At 40.5% G+C, this 19,149-nt stretch overlaps 1 protein-coding gene across 1 annotated transcript in view; it reads right to left on the reverse strand.

Annotated features, from left to right (window-relative positions):
* Window positions 1–19,149, reverse strand: part of CUL5 (cullin 5) — a 91,053-nt gene that overhangs the window by 24,418 nt on the left and 47,486 nt on the right. Inside the window, exons 8-10 of the mRNA XM_046016048.1 lie at window positions 3,645–3,738; window positions 1,806–1,936; window positions 1,398–1,505 (exon numbers count right to left, since the gene is read on the reverse strand). Of these exons, the coding sequence (XP_045872004.1) occupies window positions 1,398–1,505; window positions 1,806–1,936; window positions 3,645–3,738 (333 nt within the window). The remainder of the gene's footprint in view (window positions 1–1,397; window positions 1,506–1,805; window positions 1,937–3,644; window positions 3,739–19,149) is intronic.

A 19,149-nucleotide genomic window follows, 5' to 3' on the forward strand; every position in this document is an offset into this window, starting at 1 on the left:
TTTATGAATTTATGAATTTACTTAAGTTTATGAATTACTTAAATAGGTTCTTAGCCAATGTTCTTACTTCTTCTCCTGCCCCCCTCCAGTCGATTCTTTTTGCAGCAACCAAGTGACCCTGTTAAAACATAGGTCATATCCATTCTGTTCAAAACCTTCTAAGGACTTTCGATCCTCCTCGGGGTGAAAACCAAACTTCCTTCCCTAGCGCAGGGTCTTCCGTGATCTGGCCTCCTGTTATCTCTGACTTCATTTCCTACTCCTCTCCCCTCACTCCATCCACTCGGGCCACACTGACCTTTTTTCCTCCTGTTCCTGGAATATGACAGGTAAATTCCTGCCTCACAGCTTTTTAAGCTGTCCCTTTTGCTGGATACTCTTCTCTCAGACAGCCATATGACTTTCTTACTTTCAATCCTGATTCAGATGCCCCCTCAACAAAGCTTTTGCTGGCCACTCCATTTAATATTTCGAACTAACGCAACTACACCTCTACCCTCCCTTAAAGCCATTCTTACCCTCTCTCTCTCTCTACCTATCTGCCCACCTAAAAATGGAGGGAAAAACCCTACTGGAGAAAGTTGATGGTCTTTTTAGAGTTACAGAAAGAAAAAAAATAAGAAATAAGAAATAAGAAAGGTAGATCAAAGTGAAAAAAATGACGCTAACTTCTAGTGATAGATTAATGACATTTTTGACATTTAAAAAGATAAAACCCTGGGGTTTAGTCAGTTAAGCATCCAACTCTTGATTTCGGCTCAGGTTGTAATCTCAGGGTCGTGGGATGGAGCCCTGTGTAGAGCTATGCGCTCAGTGGGGAGTCTGCTTGGGATTCTCTCTCTCCCTCTCCGCCCCGGCCCCCACGCACATTCTCTCTCTTTAAATTAAAACAAAACAAAACAAAGTCAAAAAGTGAAAACCTGAAGGATACTACCCTGTTTCATTATTATCCCATACTAGTAAGGACAGGAGAAAGGGGCAAGGGAAGTGAGATAAATGGGACCTGATCCCCAGGAGTCCTATGAAAAGGGCAGAGGACAGAAGAACAAACTGTGCTAGAGGACAGGGTGTGGGCGAGGCAGGGGGAGGCAGGGCATCACGGAAGGTCCGGGAGAAGTATACTTTGAGGCAGGTCTTAAAGGATGGATCAATAGGAATTCAATATTTTTTTAAAATCTCAAAAAAATGAAGACAAATTTCCCAGCTAGATTCTAGTTCACAAGCATACTCAGTTCTTAGAAAACCATATAACAAACCAAATACAATAAAAACGGTTGTCCTCCACTGATAAAAAATCAGAGTTGCTATGTTTTGAGTTTATAATTTAGTAGTGTAATGGTATAAGTTCCTTTTTAAAGTAAATTATGACAATACTGTTACTATACAAGAACACATACCTTATCTCTTGCAGTAAGAAATCGCGGATCATCTTGAAAAGCTTCTTTGACGAGTTTACTAAATCTATTAAATAATGTAAGTAACTGCTCAACGTATTTCTCAGAATCCTGAAAATAAAATGTTTTCTACTCAATTGAGGTTTTTAAAGAAGAAAACACCAAAAAATGAGAAAATATAAACAAAATTTTAATATTTTTAAAAATTTTAATAATTTAATAATTTTAACTTTAATAAATTTTAATAATTTTTAATTAAAAATTTAAGAAATTCTCTGAAAAATTATTGTCTTGATATTAAAAGACGCTCCAACATTACCGTTGTGTCATCAGTTACTATTTTAAGTACCCAATCTCGCATTTAAGGAACAACGCGAACAAACATGCCCCCTAGCCACCGAGGACACTCACCGTAGTAATGGTTTCAGCAGCTGCTACCATATCTGCCAGGCCAGCACTAACAATATGTTCCTCCAAGTCCTTCAACATGGGCTCTATCCCATTGGGAACTTTGTCCATCAGCGAAAACATCAAATGTAATTCTGAAACGATAGAACACACTCAAATCATCATCTCATCCATCAAAATACATTTTCTCTTTGATTTGTATCTTGGGTCTAGAATTCCTAGGATAGTAAAAGTCTGGAGAAATATTAGTTGGAAATTGAAAATCTTAGCAGTATTCTGTGGGTATAATTAGGAGTTTTTCTTACCAAGTACTATAACTTACTGATCCACCTGCTCTGACAAAAGTTATTTTTAAAAGAAACTCTAATTAAAAGTGATCACACACCATAAAACCTAACTCCTCTTAAAAGGTGAATTATATGACCTTCAACTCAATGGAATATTTTTATTTATTTATTTTTTATTTAATTTTTTTCTTACATTTAAATTCAATTAATTAACATATAATGTATTATTTGTTTCAGGGGCACAGGTCTGTGATCCATCAGTATTACAGAATACCCGGTGCTCATTACAACACATACCTTCCCCAAAGTCCATCATCCAGTTACCCCAGGCCCTCACCCCACAACCCCTCCAGCAACCCTGTTTGTTTCCTAATTAAGAGTCTCTAATGGTTTGTCTCCCTCTCTGGTTTCACCTTGTTTCATTTTTTCTTCTCTTCCCCTATGATCCTCTGCCTTGTTTCTTAAATTCCCCATATCAATGAGATCATATGAGAATGGAATATTTTTAAACCTAAATAGTACAAAAGTACACAAAAGGGTAGTATATTTCATAAGTAAATGCAATATTAAATATACAGCACCACATCAAGTGGCAAAACAACAACCATGTTATTCCAGGTGATTATAAAAGTGTATCAGAGATAATATAAAACTGTATTCATAAGGAATTTCTCAGTTTATAAAAGCACTTTCTCCTGTTATACCATGTAACTGACCTTCACAAAATCCCACTGCACAGAACCGGCTACCACTACATATCCTTCTGAAGGGAGCCCACTGGAGCCCAGCACAGATCTATTTAACCTGGCATACACACATTCTAAGATTTCGTCTATGCCAATGAGCTTTCTACTATAAAACTACAAGTGTACGAACCTAACTGACCAAAATGCACACTTTAAATGCAACTAAGCAGGACCTTGCACTCATACGCAGTGAAACCTGGAGAGGAATGCGTCCGAGTTTTTACCACATTGGTCATAATGTACTCGCAACCTCCCAAATGTATCTGTATTAATATGCGTCCGAGTTTTTACCACATTGGTTATAATGTACTCGCAATCTCACAAAATGTATCTGTATTAAGAAAACCTGTCAGTAATAAAAAAGTACACTTGCAGAAACCTTAAATTGTAACATATTTTAGGGAAGCGGGAGGGAGGTCATTAACAAGGAGTGCCCTATTACTTTCTAAAAATATTCGCCACAAAATTCCACACAGAAGCCAAACACCTAGTTCTAGTCTCTCCCAGATGTTTGTCATTTTAATTAGTCCTTAAAAGCAGAGCCCTACATCTGAGAACAAACTGAAACCCACTACCATTTTCTACAAACAAATGTTGATACCTAAGGGTGGAATGTTTAAAACGTAAATTTATAACCTTCTTTGCAGTACTGCTGTGTTAAGTATTTTATCATTCTCTTTAAGCACAGTTTACTGTTACAAATATACCTACGTAGGAAAGGATGATCTAACAGCAGCTTATTAAAAGTAATCTGCTTCAAAGATACCCTCTTAAAAGATTATGAGAACTTTATGTGATGTTTTACCTACTTTCAGTTTCATTTCGCTTGATCATGCCTTGGCACTCTGCTAAGATAGTCTCCTTAAAGGATGTCACCAGGGCATTTACACAGCATTCCATGAGCTGAAATATATCAGAAATTGGTCAAGGCTATTATAAGCACAAACCTACTCCACCCCAGTTTGCTTTTTAAGCTCCATAAAAAACACACTGTTCAACAACAGCAAGAAAATGAAGCATAATGAACGCAGACCTTACTTACCTTTGCTGCAGGAGCACTGAAGATGAGCACTCTATACTAGCTTACCAAGGTATTTTTACCCCAAGAAAAAGGCTACAGAACTTAAGTCCTCTTTAGAAATTTACACAGATGTCCCCAGGGAGGGGAGGGAAAAAAACTGAAAAATATACAAAACAAAATGAGAAAAAAAAAAAAAAAAAAAAAAAAAAAACAACCCAAAACTCTGATGAATTCTTTTCTGGAGAGAACATGTGTTAAAATCAGAGTCTAAAACTCTAAATACAGTCATTCAACAAACCATCACTGGATGCCTACTATGTGCAGGAAGCAGAGAAGTGGTCAGGAGACAAAGAAGACTAAGAGATAGCCCCCGCCTTGGAGGAGGAGCACCGTCTAATTAAGGGTAGAGAAGAATGCAAACTTAAACTAATAAATACAACTCAGTTAAGTGGCAACACCACACACACACACTCATGCCCAACAAACGAAAAACAGGCAGAGGACGACATACTTCTGGGGTAGTTAAAGAGCTCTCACCTATAAGACGAAATCTAAACCGAATCTTGCAAAATAATCACAAGCCCAAAATGGACTGAGTATTTTAGCAGTAAGAAGCAGCTGAATATGGTAGGGAAGAGACAGAGAGCAGAAGAGAAAACTAGACAGGTAGGCAGATCATAAAGCAAAATCTATGGTTTGGGATTTCTGTTCCATAGGTAGGGTAGGGAACAAAGAATCAAAGGTTTTCCACAGAAGATAAATGCAATGAATGTCGGCTCCCCTGAGAGCAGGCTGGTCAACAAGGCGGCTGCATACTCAGGAACACGGGTCTGGGGTTCCGGCAGTCCTGCACAGAACCCACCCCACCCCACCCCTGCTCCCTCATGTCACAGAATTCCTTACTCCTCTTGCAGGCATCAAGTAAAAGGACCAGGCTGTGAGCACTCAAGCACAGAACGTACATGAAGGCTGACATACACCTTCTGAAATAAAGATCATCTGTGTGTACTAAGGAAGGGAACTGTGTATGTCTTGAAAGTTCTTTCTCAAAAGTTCTACTTGGATTGGACATAATGTTGATAATCAGTGAAACTAAATTTAGGTAACGGGGATTTATTATACTATTCTGCCTACTTTTTAAATGTTTATAAATTTCTGCAATAAAAAGGTTTTTTTCAGGTCCCTGTTTGAGAACTATGCTAACAATTTTAAAACCCATGGATGTCGATTTCCTAAGAGAAACAATACACACAAGAAGTGATTGAGAAATTTCTCTCTTGCCAAGGTGGTAAAGTCTGTCCCAACTCCCGGGAAACCTCCTGTGGTAGCCGCTCTGGACCATGCACGACTGTGCATTCCTGCCCACAGCAGCGAGTCCAGACTCACAGCAGGGGAATCTAACTACACAGAACGAAGTGGGAAGAGAGCGAGCGAGCGTAGTCAGAATGAGCCCCGAGCCTCTGTCCCTTCATCCCAGCTTCTCTTTCACTGAAAAGTCACAGCTGTGTGATGGGGTAGTAGTTCAACTTCTGCAAATTCCAAAAATCCAGTGTGTGTTTTGAACTGTTGTTCTGAAATGTGTTAATGGCTGTAATCAGCTTTCTTTAACAATAGAAAAAAGCAGAGTGTCATACACAGTAACAGTGAATAATACTTTGTAGAACTTTTGTTTCCGATACATGCAAATAAGCAGAGTGTATACTAAACCACAAAATAAAATGCCTTTCTTATTGTGGGTTAAAATGAGGATTAAAAGGAGAGGACAAGATCATCGAAGAACCTGGGGCACCTGGGTGGCTCAGTGGGTTAAAGCCTCTGCCTTCGGCTCAGGTCATGATCTCAGGGTCCTGGGATCGAGCCCTTCATCGGGCTCTATGCTCAGGGGAGCCTGCTTCCCCACCTACTTGTGATCTCTGTCAAATAAATAAATAAAATCTAAAAAAAGAAAAGAAAACAAAATAATCTTATAGCCCAGCTAGGGGCATGTAAGTACACATCTCAAAATCTATGTATAATTCCCATATAACAGAGGCAGACTAGAAGAAGTTCAACTCCCTAAAGACAAAGATATGGAAATACATGCCTCATTAGGATACTATGAATTTCACAAGGACCGAGACTATGTTCACTCACAGCTGTGTATTCACAGCCCCAGCCACAGTGTGTGCCTGATACACAACAGAACAAAGCAGACTATAATTTGCTACTAAACCCAGCGGCAGACACAGTGGGTACAGTGGAAGTTCAGGAAGAGGAAATTGACGGAAGCCTACAGAGCTTGCGGTGATACCACAAGAGGGACTATAAGGATTCTGAAGAATTTACAAAGGAAAAGGAGAAAGTAAAACATTAAGAAAACAAGTAAAAAAAATTCTTAAAAGTGAATCCAAGAGGGGCACCTGGGTGGCTCAGTGGGTTAAGTGCCTGCCTTCAGCTCAGGGCATGATCCCAGGGTCCTGGGATGGAGCCCCGCATCAGGCTCTCTGCTCAGCAGGGAGCCTGCTCCCTGCCACCCCCCACCCGCCCGCCTGCCTCTCTGCCTACCTGTGATCTCCATCTGTCAAATAAATAAATAAAATCTTTAAAAAAAAAAAAAAAGTGAATCCAAGAAAAAAAAATGAATAGGAAGAAGTTTAAGAATGAGAAACTAGGAGCGCCTGGGTGGCTCAGTGGGCTAAAGCCTCTGCCTTCGGCTCAGGTCATGATCTCAGGGTCCTGGGATCGAGCCCCGCATCAGGCTCTCTGCTCAGTGGGGAGCCTGCTTCCCTTCCTTTCTCTCTGTCTGCCTCTCTGCCTACTTGTGATCTCTGTATGTCAAATAAATAAATAAAAATCTTAAAAAAAAAAAAAAAGAATGAGAAACTACTTATTGGAGTAGAATGACTCTTGCCGGAGAGTATTAAGTTAGGAAAATAGGTTAGGGCCGAATTATGAAGAGTCTTGAACATCAGATATAAGAAATAATGATACTAGGGTTTCTGAATAATGAAAATGATGCTTATGAAAAATTAGCCTGAATTCACAAAAGAAGAAATATAAATGGTCCATAAGAAGAATACAGATGTCTAGCCTCAATAATTTTTAAATGCACATAAATTTTTTTTAAAATCTACGATAGTAGGAGATTGTTACAATTAATAGAGTGACAAAATCCAGATCAGCAAAGATAAACAGGCACATTGCTGATGGGAGTAAGAATTACTGCATTTCTGAAGATTGGTTTGGTGTTATGTAGAGATTTGTAAAAGGTGCATACCCTTGGCTTCAGCAATTTCATTTCCAGTAAATTCCATTCCAAGAGAATGCCCCATGTGTACGTAAAAGTGTTAAGGAAGTAATATTCACAAGGAATCAACTATAATAATAACAATAATGAAAATGCCCATCATTAGGGGATAGGTTAGGTGTATTTACTAAATATCTATGATAAAATACAGGCATTGAAAATAATGTTACAATACATTTCTGTGTCATATAGGGTAAAATATACAGAACGTCATAAATTTCTTTGAAATGATAAAAGGAAGAAAAGAAGGAAAGGGAAGGGAAAAGAGAAAAGGAAAAGAAAGGAAACAGTCAAGGAACAAGCGAACAGTACAGAACGATGATTGCGGCTGAAACCGGAGGCTGGCTACGGGGGCGGGGGTTCATTGTACTATTACCTCCAATTTTGTAAATATTTGAATATTACTAAAACCAGGCTTTTATTTTTTAAATAAAGAGATTAATTAAGGCCTAAATCCTTGTGAGATGAAAAAGCCTTTAGAGAACTATCTCATGTGGGCAAACAGTAGAAAGGGAGACTGCACGGTGGTTTTCCCCTTGCTACAAACGAGTCTTGTTTTCAACAGGAGGTCAGTTCTGTGAGGGCAGAGACCATGTCACTCTTTCATGTTTTTTTCCCACCATTTACCAAAACACTACATAGACAGTCAACCCTACATATATACTTGTTCTTTGAAAAACAAGTCTCGAAGGAAAAGGGTAGTGATAAGCCATCTCTCTCACCTTGTATTCCCTTTCTGTCTCCTTTGCTAGCTTCCGTGAAGAAAAAAACTTTTTGCCACATGTCATCAAGTCCTGTATTTTTGCCTGAGATGAGCACAACTTCTAAATCCATAGAAATCTCTCCCCAGAGGTCTGCAAGGTGAAACACTTTAACTATCAATGTGCTTGATGTTTTACCTTCCTCTATAGCAAAACTCTCCAAAGATGACGCCTGCCATAAAACACAGCAGGCACTCAGTACTTGCTGAACGAGTGGATGTGTAGTTCTGAAGATGACAGGTGCGACAGGAAGGCTAACGGACGGAGCAGTGTCTTCTTTTTGCACAATTAATTCTACTTCACTGAAATTTATTACAAAGCAACAAGAATGGTTCTAATTTTCATTAGTTATTTAAATCTGTACAAGTAATAACTTGCTTTAGCTCAACTATAAAATAGGAGATGAACTAAAAATTATCCTAGGTTTCTCCCTTAAGACTTTATCATTAGAAGGTCTTTAACCATACAAAGATATCTGTACCGTATTTAAGAATTAAGTTTATTCTATGCATGGCAGGTTATTCTCAAAATTAATTTCCCTTGGCCTTTCTGGCTTGGTTCAGATTTCTTTATTTTACCATAGTAACTAGTGGTACTTCCTTCATTTCTAAACTATTTACACAGGAACTATACAGAGCAATGAAAACTCACACTTACTCACCTTGACTTTTTCGAAATCACCCTTAATATACTAAGATACTAAAAGTTAACAATATGTACTTTAAGGTTAATAATCTATGACTTATGACCTTGCTGCTAATTCAGTTTTTTTAATCAATGGTTTGTATCGACAGTCAGATAGTTCCTATCTGAGAATCAGCAACTTTCTCCAAACCCGAGCCCTAACAGTAAAATCCACGGTGCCAGGCGCAGTGTTTTATTAGACTCTGACAACACATGCGGGCGTCACCCCACCTCACAGTTAAGCAAACAGGACGACAAAGGCTGAGTAACTCGCCGAAGAGCACACTGCTAGTCAAAAGGCTACAAAGGGATTCAAATCCTCATCTCATTCCACAAGTATGCCCCTGACTCCTAGAACACACTGCCTCCCCGTCAGCGCTGTGTCACCGAGACAAGATGGAGACCAGCCACCACCAATCCATTCTCCATCCCATCACCTGCTGCATGACCAATCCATTTTGTCTTACTGTCACTCTGAAGACTAGAACCAGATCTCCAGTGTTACGCCCAACTCACTCAAGGCCTAGCATGTTTTAAGTGCATAATAAATATGAACTGAAAGCCCTCAGGGAATGCCAAGGTATATAGGACAAACACCTAAAATACGAACAGCCACAGAAAAAGTTTTAAAGGGGCACCTGGGTGGCTCAGAGGGTTAAGCTTCTGCCTTCAGCTCAGGTCATGGTCTCAGGGTCCTGGGATCGAGCCCCGCTTCGGGCTCTCTGCCTAACACGGAGCCTGCTTCCTTCTCTCTCTCTGCCTGCTTCTCTGCCTACTTGTGATCTCTGTCTGTCAAATAAATAAATAACATCTTAAAAAGAAAGAAAGAAAGAAAAACTGTTAAAAAGTTATTTTAGTTTAAGTTTTTTTCTCCCATTTTCTTACTATGTTTCACCTTTTCCTGCCCGTCGTGTGTCTTCAGCAGACAGCTCGAAGCCTCGCGGGGTTTCACACAGACGCAGCTGCTCATGTGCTACGGGACGGGCCAACGACAGCGGAGCTCATGAGGATCGTGTGCATCACTGGATGTGAGCGGAGCTACGTGGATCTCCTAGCAGCAAAACCAGAACCGTGGGCCTCTGGGCTTCTCATGCAGCACTTAGGCTCTGGGCTAAGTTTTGGACTGAATGACTTTTCAGGTTCTCCACTAAACAGCAAAGAGCTCAACTGCTCTAAGGGCTGTCCTCTGGAGAAGCCAAATTCTATGGTTTAGACACATACTTCAGACACATGCACACTGCCACTGAAGCACGCACACACACGTGGGCAAAGACACACACAGAAAGCGTGAGATCCAAGCGTAGGCCCTCAATTCGAGCTGGGTCAAGTAGAGCCAGGCTACTTAAAACCTTGGAGCCAGACTCTTACCTTGGTTCAGGTCCCACACACTGGAGGACAGGCTGGCGGCAATCATGCTCCCCATTCTAACAACAACCACCAAAAGACTAAGGGCTGCCGAAGGCAGCAGAGCCAAGAGTAGAGAAACACATATGCAGAAAGCTCTCCCAACGTTCCAAGTTCCTAAACCCACACATCCTTCATTTCAGTCTTAGCCTTGAATTTTCCACACAGGATTTGACACAAACTAACACATCTGCCTTTTTTTGTTTGAGATGGGTTCCTGCTCCCTGCCACCAAGAGTGCAGACGAACTAGGCATGTGTAAGGTCAATCCCGTGTTCAAAATCATGTATTAAACGTCGCTCTCTTCTTTATTCACCCCCACAGTGCTTACCATCATCCTCAGGAACTCAAGACCCAGAACTGGACTTCATTAGAAGCCAGCTTCACCGTGTCCCAGCGGACTGAGGCCAACCTGCTGCGGTCTCTGAACCTCAGTGTCTTTACCTATAAAGGAGAAACAATGACAGCATCTACCTACTAGTTAGCATCAACCTACTAGTTCTCCCTCTGAAACGCGCCCTGAATCCCTCCACTTCTGTATCCATCTCCAATGCCATCGACACCTCTCACCTCAATTACAGTTTATAATCCAAATACCCCACTGCAACCCAAATGCTCTTCTGGGGTATGACAATCAGATCACGCCAGCTCTCTCTGCTTAAAACCCTTCAACAGCCGCCCACTGCACTGGGCTCCTGCTCCCCATCCCTCCAGCTGGATCGCTCTCCTCCCCTCACCCACCACACTGTGGCCATGTTAACCTTCCTTTGTTCCTAAAACAAGCTAAACTCCTTCCTGATTCACAGCCTTTACACTCGCTCTTCCCTCCACCTGCAAAGCTCTATCCCAGATCTTTACACGGCTAGACCCTTATCATTTAGGTCTCAGCTCCAATATCACTTCTGAAAAGATATTCCCTGACCATATTCCATAAAGCAAAAGCGACAGTAAGAGCGTTACCGGCGCCAATTCATTCTCTATGGCACTCGTCTATTTTATGAAGAATCACTTACACTGGGACACCGAAAGGACTTGGTACATACTTCCTTAGGCCCAATAGAAATATAATTGGCTCCTTGTACAAGCATAAAGATTTGAGAGACAGACAAGAGCTGAGACAGCGCTGAACGAAAGGAAGAAGTAAAACTCCACAATTTACAGGTAACAGTATATTTTATACAGAAAACCATAAAGATGCCACCAAAAAACTGTCAGAATAAACAAATTCAGTGATGCTACAGGATATAAATTCAATATACAAAATCTGTTAGATTTCTTTACACTAATAACAAACTAACACAAAGAGAATTAAGAAAATAATCCCATTTACAACTCCATCAAAAAGAGTGAAATATAGAGGAATAAATTTAACCAAGGAAGTTAAAGTACTGTGCACTGAAAATTCTAGGACACGGATGAAACAAGGAAGAAAAGAGCATTAAAATGTCCACACTACCAAAACACACAAATGCAACGCAATCTCAGCCAGAAGTCCGAGAAGACCAGAAGTCCAAGAAGTCCTAGAAGAAAACCCAGTGTTAGGTGATACCCAACATGTACAAAGAACTCCTACAACTCAGTAGCCAACAGTAAATAATCTGACCGAAAAATGGGCAGAAGATCTGCACAGACGTTTTCCAGAGAAGACACACAGACGGCCAACAGACACATGAAAACGTGATGTCACTCATCACCAGGAAATGCAAATCAAACCCACATGATCACCTCACACCTGCCAGAATGGCGAGTATCAAGAAGGCAAGAAATAACAAGTGCTGGCCAGGATGCTGTAAAGAGGGAATCCCTGGGCACTGCTGGTGGGAAGTAAAATGGTGCAGCCGCTGTGGAAAACGGCATGGAGGTTACTTGAAAAATTAAAAACAGAACTACCATATGATCCAGCAATTCCAAATTGCTGGGTATTTATGCAAAGAAAATAAAAAACTAACTTGAAAAGATAATGTAGCCCCTTGTTCACTGCTCATTTATGATAAACAAGATACAGAAACGACCTAAGCATCTGCCAGTGGGTGAAAAGGTAAAGATACTGTGAGACATATCCACAATGGAGTATTATCCAGCCGGTAACAAGAATGAGGTCTTGTCATTTGCAGTGACTTGGATGCACTGTGAGAGCATTATGCTGAGTGAAATAAGGCAGAAAACAACAAATACCATATGATCTCTCTCATACATGGAATCTTACAAAAAAGAGAGAGGAGAGATACAGAGGAGAGCTTGGTGGTCCCAAGAGGCAGGGGGCTTTTGTCTTTGGTTTAAATAAACTGAATAAAAATTTTCAAAAAATCATTTTTTTTGTTTGTTTACTAGTCTTTCTCGGTCTTCCCTTATCCAAATGTTAACTCTGTAAGAGCAAGGACTTTGTTTTGTTACGGTGTACCCTTTCTACCCACCTCACCACTAACAGAGACCAGATTCATATTTACTGAGTGAATGAGCGCTCCCTAAACATAGGTCAAAAGACTTAATGAAGAAAAAGCAATGAAAGGATTGTAATCTCTCGCTCTAGGATCCCATTCCTCATAAATCTGGGGCACGTTCACCAGCAAACACACACAAGCTTAGATTATCTATTTTGACCCACACCCCACGGCCGGGAAGGAAAGTAGTCCAGTGGAGAAAGCACTAGTTTGGAGCCAGGCGACAGGCTGGAACTCATCATTACTCAGGAATACCAAAGACAATGACTTCTCATTACCTCTTACAAAGTGCTGTACAAGGAGGGTGATTATTATTTATACACACTCCCCTCCCCCAAATTCTAACTTAAAACTCCTCAGAAGCCCTTCAGCTCTTGTAAGTATACAATCTTTCAAGAAATGGAGAGGCCTCTCACAATTAGCTCCCCTCTGACTCTCTCCTCTGATTATTCCAAGAACCCAGGCTCAAATCTTTCAATCATCCTACAGGCCATTAAAATGTCTTTTGGGGGGGCGCCTGGGTGGCTCAAGGGGTTAAGCCTCTGCCTTTGGCTCAGGTCATAATCTCAGGGTCCTGGGATCAAGTCCTGCATCAGGCTCTCTGCTCTGCAGGGAGCCTCCTTCCTCCTCTCTCTCTGCCTGCCTGTCTCTCTGCCTACTTGTGATCTCTGTCAAGTGAATAAATAAAATCTTTTAAATAAAAAAAGAAAAGAAAATGTCTTTTAGGGAGCACCTGGCTGGCTCCGTCAGTAGACCACATGACTCTTGATTCTCAAGATCATGAGTTCAAGCCCCGTGCTGGGCGCTGAGCTTAGTTAAAAACAAATAAATAAAATGTCATTTAATGATTTCTTCAAAATGCCTCTTACAGCCCTTCCTTTCCATTCGTTTATCATCATGTACATAGCTGAACCCCTTTAGTGACAACTAAAAGCAAGTCTCTTGTCTCTTTCAGCCCTGTCATACCCGCGCTGGCAGATGAACCCCCCAAAGCGCAGCTTGGATCCGCTAGTCACAGATGGCCAAGGCTCTCCACCACCGAAGCACTGTTCTCACACCCTTCAGACCCAACACTCCTTTCGAGAGCAAACCGTTAGCTGAAATTTACCGACATTATTACTTCAAGAACACTGATGTACATCTCTAATTACAACACAGCGGAAATCAGCAGTTCTTTATAATGAGTCACTCTGTATTTCAACCTGTAAAGACGCGGTCACTGCCGAACGGGAAGGTATAAGGAAAGAGTCAGCCGCCTGCACCTGTGTGTGGCATCACCAGGAAGGGGACGACTAGGAATGTGGTGCGGCAGAAACACCGGCGACCACATATTGTCGCAGTGGTGCATACTGGCACCACTGTGGGCGACAAAAGCTTCTGCAGTAAAAATATGTCCAAAGCCCACGGCAATAAAAATATTACCTTTCCCCAACCTACACAACAGTATCATCACTGGAAAATACAGTATATTGTTAATATCATGTAAAAATATTTTGGCTTATAAGTAAAATACAACTCAGTTTTAGACTTGGGCATAAACAAGGCTTTCACTGACCTGTGTGGCCAGTGGGACCAGTGACTCAGTCCTTCTGGGACATGATCTAATTTCTGTTTATGTGGGACAGGGAGAGCACTGAGTCATGTAGCTAGCATTCCTGACCTCATTCACTAAAAATCAATCTCTGTGACAACTGAAAAAAGCCTCCATAAATTTATACACTATTTCCTAGAGGTAGATGTTACCTTTATTGAAAACCCCTGGCCTGGAGATGTCAGTTCAAAATATATTCAAAAATATTAATCTAGAGGGGCACCTGGGTGGCTCAGTGGGTTAAGCCGCTGCCTTCAGCTCAGGTCATGATCTCAGGGTCCTGGGATCGAGCCCCGCATCGGGCTCTCTGCTCCGCGGGGAGCCTGCTTCCTCCTCTCTCTCTGCCTGCCTCTCTGCCTACTTGTGATCTCTCTCTCTGTCAAATAAATAAATAAAATCTTTAAAAAAAAATTAATCTAAATTTCAAATGTTCTCCACAATGAGACTGAAATCTGCCCTCTACTTTTCAGACTAACTTCCAAAACTTTCCAACACACAGTCCAGGCATCAGAAAAAAATCGTTTATCAGCTCTCCACTTTTTTCCCACCTTTTGCTTACTGACATCTTCACGTTGTAATATTTAAACAACTGACAGCATGACTAACTTTCCATGGATTCATCTGTCATAATCTACTATATTAATGACATGCAATTTTAAGTAAAAATCTGTAAAAGGATCCTAAAGATATTATTGTCATTACATAATAAATTTAACATCTAAACATTTTACATATAAGCAACTTAGAGGAGGGGCACCTAGGTGGCTCGGTGTATTAAGCATCCGACTCTTGAGTTCGGCTCAGGTCATGGTATCAGGGTTGTGAGATCGACCCCCGCATCAGGCTCTGCGCTCAGAGTGGAGCCTGTTTATGATTCTCTCTCCCTCTGCCTCTCCCATGCTGCAGCTTACTCTCGCTCCCTCAAAACAAAACAAAACTAAAAAAAATTATGAGAGGAAAATCTTGGGATTTTTTTAAGATTTTATTTATTTATTTGACAGAGAGAGAGAGAGGGAACACAAGCAGGGGGAGCAGGAAAGGGAGAAGCAGGCTTCCCACCAAGCAGGGAGCCCGATGTGGGGCTTGATCCCAGCACTCCGGGATCATGACCCAAACTGAAGGCAGACACTTAACGACTGAGCCACCCAGGCGCCCCTTGGGAGTAATTTTTATTGGCTATATAGGATATGTCAAAATCCCTTTGGGGCAAAAATGTTTATCCATTAAAAAACAGGAGACCGTGTCTCTGCCTTCAGTTCAGGTCATGATCCCAGGGTCCTGGGATTGAGCCCCATATCGGGCTCTCTGCTCAGCGGGGAGCCTGCCTCCTCCTATCTCTCTGCCTGCCTCTCTGCCTACTTGTGATCTCTGTCAAATAAATAAATAAAATCTTTAAAAAAAAAAAAAAAAACAAAGAGAGCGAGCGAGCATGAGAGGAAAGAAGGTCAGAGGGAGAAGCAGACTCCCTGCAGAGCTGGAATCCTGATGTGGGACTCATGACCTGAGCGGGAGGCAGTGGCTTAACCAACTGAACCCCCCACGCACCCTGATCTTGAGAGTTTTAAAAAAGAGTAGTTAGTTACTGTGTAGACTTGTCCTCCAATTTGAGACTGTTAAATCTTTTCTCATTAGAATAAGGTTATGCATTTTGGATCAGAATACCAAAGGAATGAGGTATTCTCAGTGCAGAGATACAACCATGTCAGTATGTCTCTATTATTGGTGATGTTAACTTTAATTACTTGATTAAGATAGTGTCTTTTGGGTTTCTCCATTGATTTTTCCCTTAGTAAATATCTTGGGGAATATATTTTGAAACTGTTAACGTACTCCATTTTACCTCACACTTTTAGCCATTAATTTTAATATCCATTAATGGAGCTTGTCTGCAACTGTTATTACCGTGATATATGCCTAACAGTGATCGTCAATTTCCCTTCATGTTTGTAAGGTGAAACTCTTCTGTAAGAATGAGTTTGAGCGGACGCTTGGGTGGCTCAGTGGGTTAAGCCTCTGCCTTTGGCTCAGGTCGTGATCCCAGGGTCTTGGGATCAAACCCCGCATCGGGCTCCCTGCTCAGGGGGGAGCCTGCTTCCCCCTCTCTCTTTGCCTGCCTCTCTGCCTACTTGTGATCTCTGTCTGTCAAATAAATAAATAAAATCTTAAAAAAAAAAAAAAAAAAAAAGAATGAGTTTGAGCCTCTTCCAAATGTTTGATGGCCAGTATTAGGTACATATTTGTGTCATGTGTCTGTATCTTTTCCCAACATTTTTCTATCGGGTACTTACCCATTTCTGTTCTTCAATTTTTATTTACTTTATTTTTTAATTTAAAAGATTTTATTTATTTGACAGAGAAAGACATAGTAAGAGAGGGAACACAAGCAGGGGGAGAGGGAGAAGCAGGGTCACCGCTGAGCAGGGAGCCCCACATGGGATTCCATCCCAGGACCCCGGGAGCATGATCTGAGCTGAAGGGAGATGCTTAATGACTGAGCCACGCAGGCACCCTCATTCCTCAATTTTTAAAAGTTCTTTATACAGCAGGGCTAATAGGCCTTTCTCTGTGATATATGTTGCAAATATTTTTTCCCAGAATGTCAGTTCTCTTTTGACTTTGTTTATGGTTCTTTCTGCAATTTTAAAAATGTAGTCAAATTCATCGATCTCTCCTTTTATTGGCTCTGAATTCTGAGTCATGTTAAAAAGCCTTCCCCTACACCAAGGTTAAAAAAGGAATCATTCTTGTACCTATATGATTTCATGTTTAGCGTTTCAGTCTTGACCCATTTAGTGTTTATTCTTCCAAAAGCTGTAATACACAATATCATCTTTTTCCAAAAGGCTACTGTGCTTTCCTTTCACCATCTTCTAAGTGTATCTTTAAGGCTATCTTTACACCCAGCGATCTGAGATCCAACCTCTGTCACACAGAATTCTGGTGTCAACTTCATCCCACTGGTCCACTATCCATCCATGCGTAGTTACCACACTAGTTAATGGAGGATGTCTGAATGTCTGGTGGGGCTTTCCCCACACAGTTCTTCTTTTGCAGTATTTTCCTGGCTATTTGTACATGTTTATTTTTCCACACAAATTTTCACATCAACTTGTCTTAACTTTATTAAATAGTTGTTAGTATTTTCAATGGCACTACAGTGAATTTACAAGCTCTTTAGGGAAGAACTGAAATCTTTATAACTCTAAGTCACAGAATTTAAGAACAAGGGATGTCTTTCCATTTTTTCAAGTCGCTTCTTGTGTTTTTTCGACGTTTAAAAAGTTTTCCTCTTACAGGTTTGGTAGTTTCTTGTTAAATTTAATCCCAAGAATTTAATTTTCTTTGTTATTACCATAAGTAGTGTTTTCCTTAATATCATATCCTGTTTATTATTTGTGTATAAGAAGACTATTGGTTTCTGTATGTTAATTTTAAATCTTAACTACTTTTCTGAATTGCTTTATTGTTTGAGTTAATTTATCATTGATTGTCTGGAGTTTTCCAAATATACTATCATATCATCTCCAAACTGAGGGTTTTACTTCTGCTCACCCATTCTCATGCCTCCAACTGATTTCTCTAGTCTAACTGCGGAGGCTAATACCTATCATACAATGTTAAACAGCAGCAGAAATAGTGGGCATCCTAGCATTGTTCAAGATCTCGGTGGAAATGACTCTAGTGTTTCTCCATTAAATAAGATACTGGCTTTGGGACTAAAGTATATACATTTCTGATTATATTCTTTATAGAAGAAGAACAAATGAATAGTTTCTCAACATAACAAAGTGCATAAATTATGCCAAAATCCAATACCATGTTTAATGATGAAAATGTGGAAGCATTCCCATCAAAGACTGAAGAAGCAGGATCCCCCATATTTAACATTTTTCCCCAAAACGATTAACAGATTTAGTCTACTGAAGGAAACAGGAAATATTAGTATGAGAAAGGCAAAAGCATCATTATTTGCAAATGATGTACTCAGCTGCTTGGAAAACCCAAGATAACAGAACTCGGATAAACAAGGAAAGCATCCAGTGAGCTGCTTAGTGTGAAAGTAACGTTACCTAAAATGTACATATGACCTGTAGGAGGCTTGGCCTCACAACTGGGTACTACGTAGGTGAGATTTTCTCTACTATACACAATACAGGTCCAAAAACTTGTTCTTCTGCCTATATTAAAAACTGGTCAAGTTTAAAAACTTGGTATTGATTTATACTAACTAAATACAGAGAAGATAACTGATTAACCATAATAATTTGCTAATTTACAGAGAAAAACATAAATGCCAAAAAACATAGATTTTAACCTTAAATTCTGATGTGCATTACAGTTACAGTATAGCCCCCTATGAAGGGACTGTAACAGTGAAATATATCTTCCCTATACCGTAACTACCCTCCATTAATAAAAAGAGTCTAACAGGTAAGTATATACCATTGCATGCTCTTTTATTTTTATTTGAGAGAGAGAAAGAGTGAGAGAGATCATGAGAGGGGAGAAAGTCAGAGGGAGGAGCAGATTCCCTGTGGAGCTAGGAGCCCGATGCAGGACTCGATCCCAGGACTCCAAGATCATGACCCGAGCAGAAGGCAGTCGCTCAACTGAGCCACCCGGGCGCCCCACCACTGCATGTTCTGATGGCCAATAATTTTTCTGAGAATCCAAGACTATAAGTCGGTTCTGAATAGGGTATGGTATGGAAAGTGACTTGTTTCTTACTAAGTATTCAAATAATGCTGTTGATACTTTATTTATCCGTACTTGGTGACTTTTTTGGTTTATTATTCTTTCCATCACAATATACTTCATTTTAACATGTATCATTTCTCTCTGAAAACAGAAACTGTAAATCAACAAATATATATAATAAAGGTTATATACACAGTATAAAGGCCTTAGCTCACTGAGGTATATAAACAGTAAAGCATCTTCATTAAATCTGAAATTCCCAATGTTATAATTAATCCTACAGTTTTGGTACTTGATTTCTCCTCTGAACTAAATATTGCTGTGCAAACTGCGTATTAGTTCATGTTGTTAAAAGTTAAGAGAATGAGGGGCGCCTGGGTGGCTCAGTGGTTTAAGCCGCTGCCTTCGGCTCAGGTCATGATTTCGGGG

The sequence above is a fragment of the Meles meles genome, chromosome 8 (assembly GCF_922984935.1).
Source record: "Meles meles chromosome 8, mMelMel3.1 paternal haplotype, whole genome shotgun sequence".
Classification (NCBI taxonomy): domain Eukaryota; kingdom Metazoa; phylum Chordata; class Mammalia; order Carnivora; family Mustelidae; genus Meles; species Meles meles.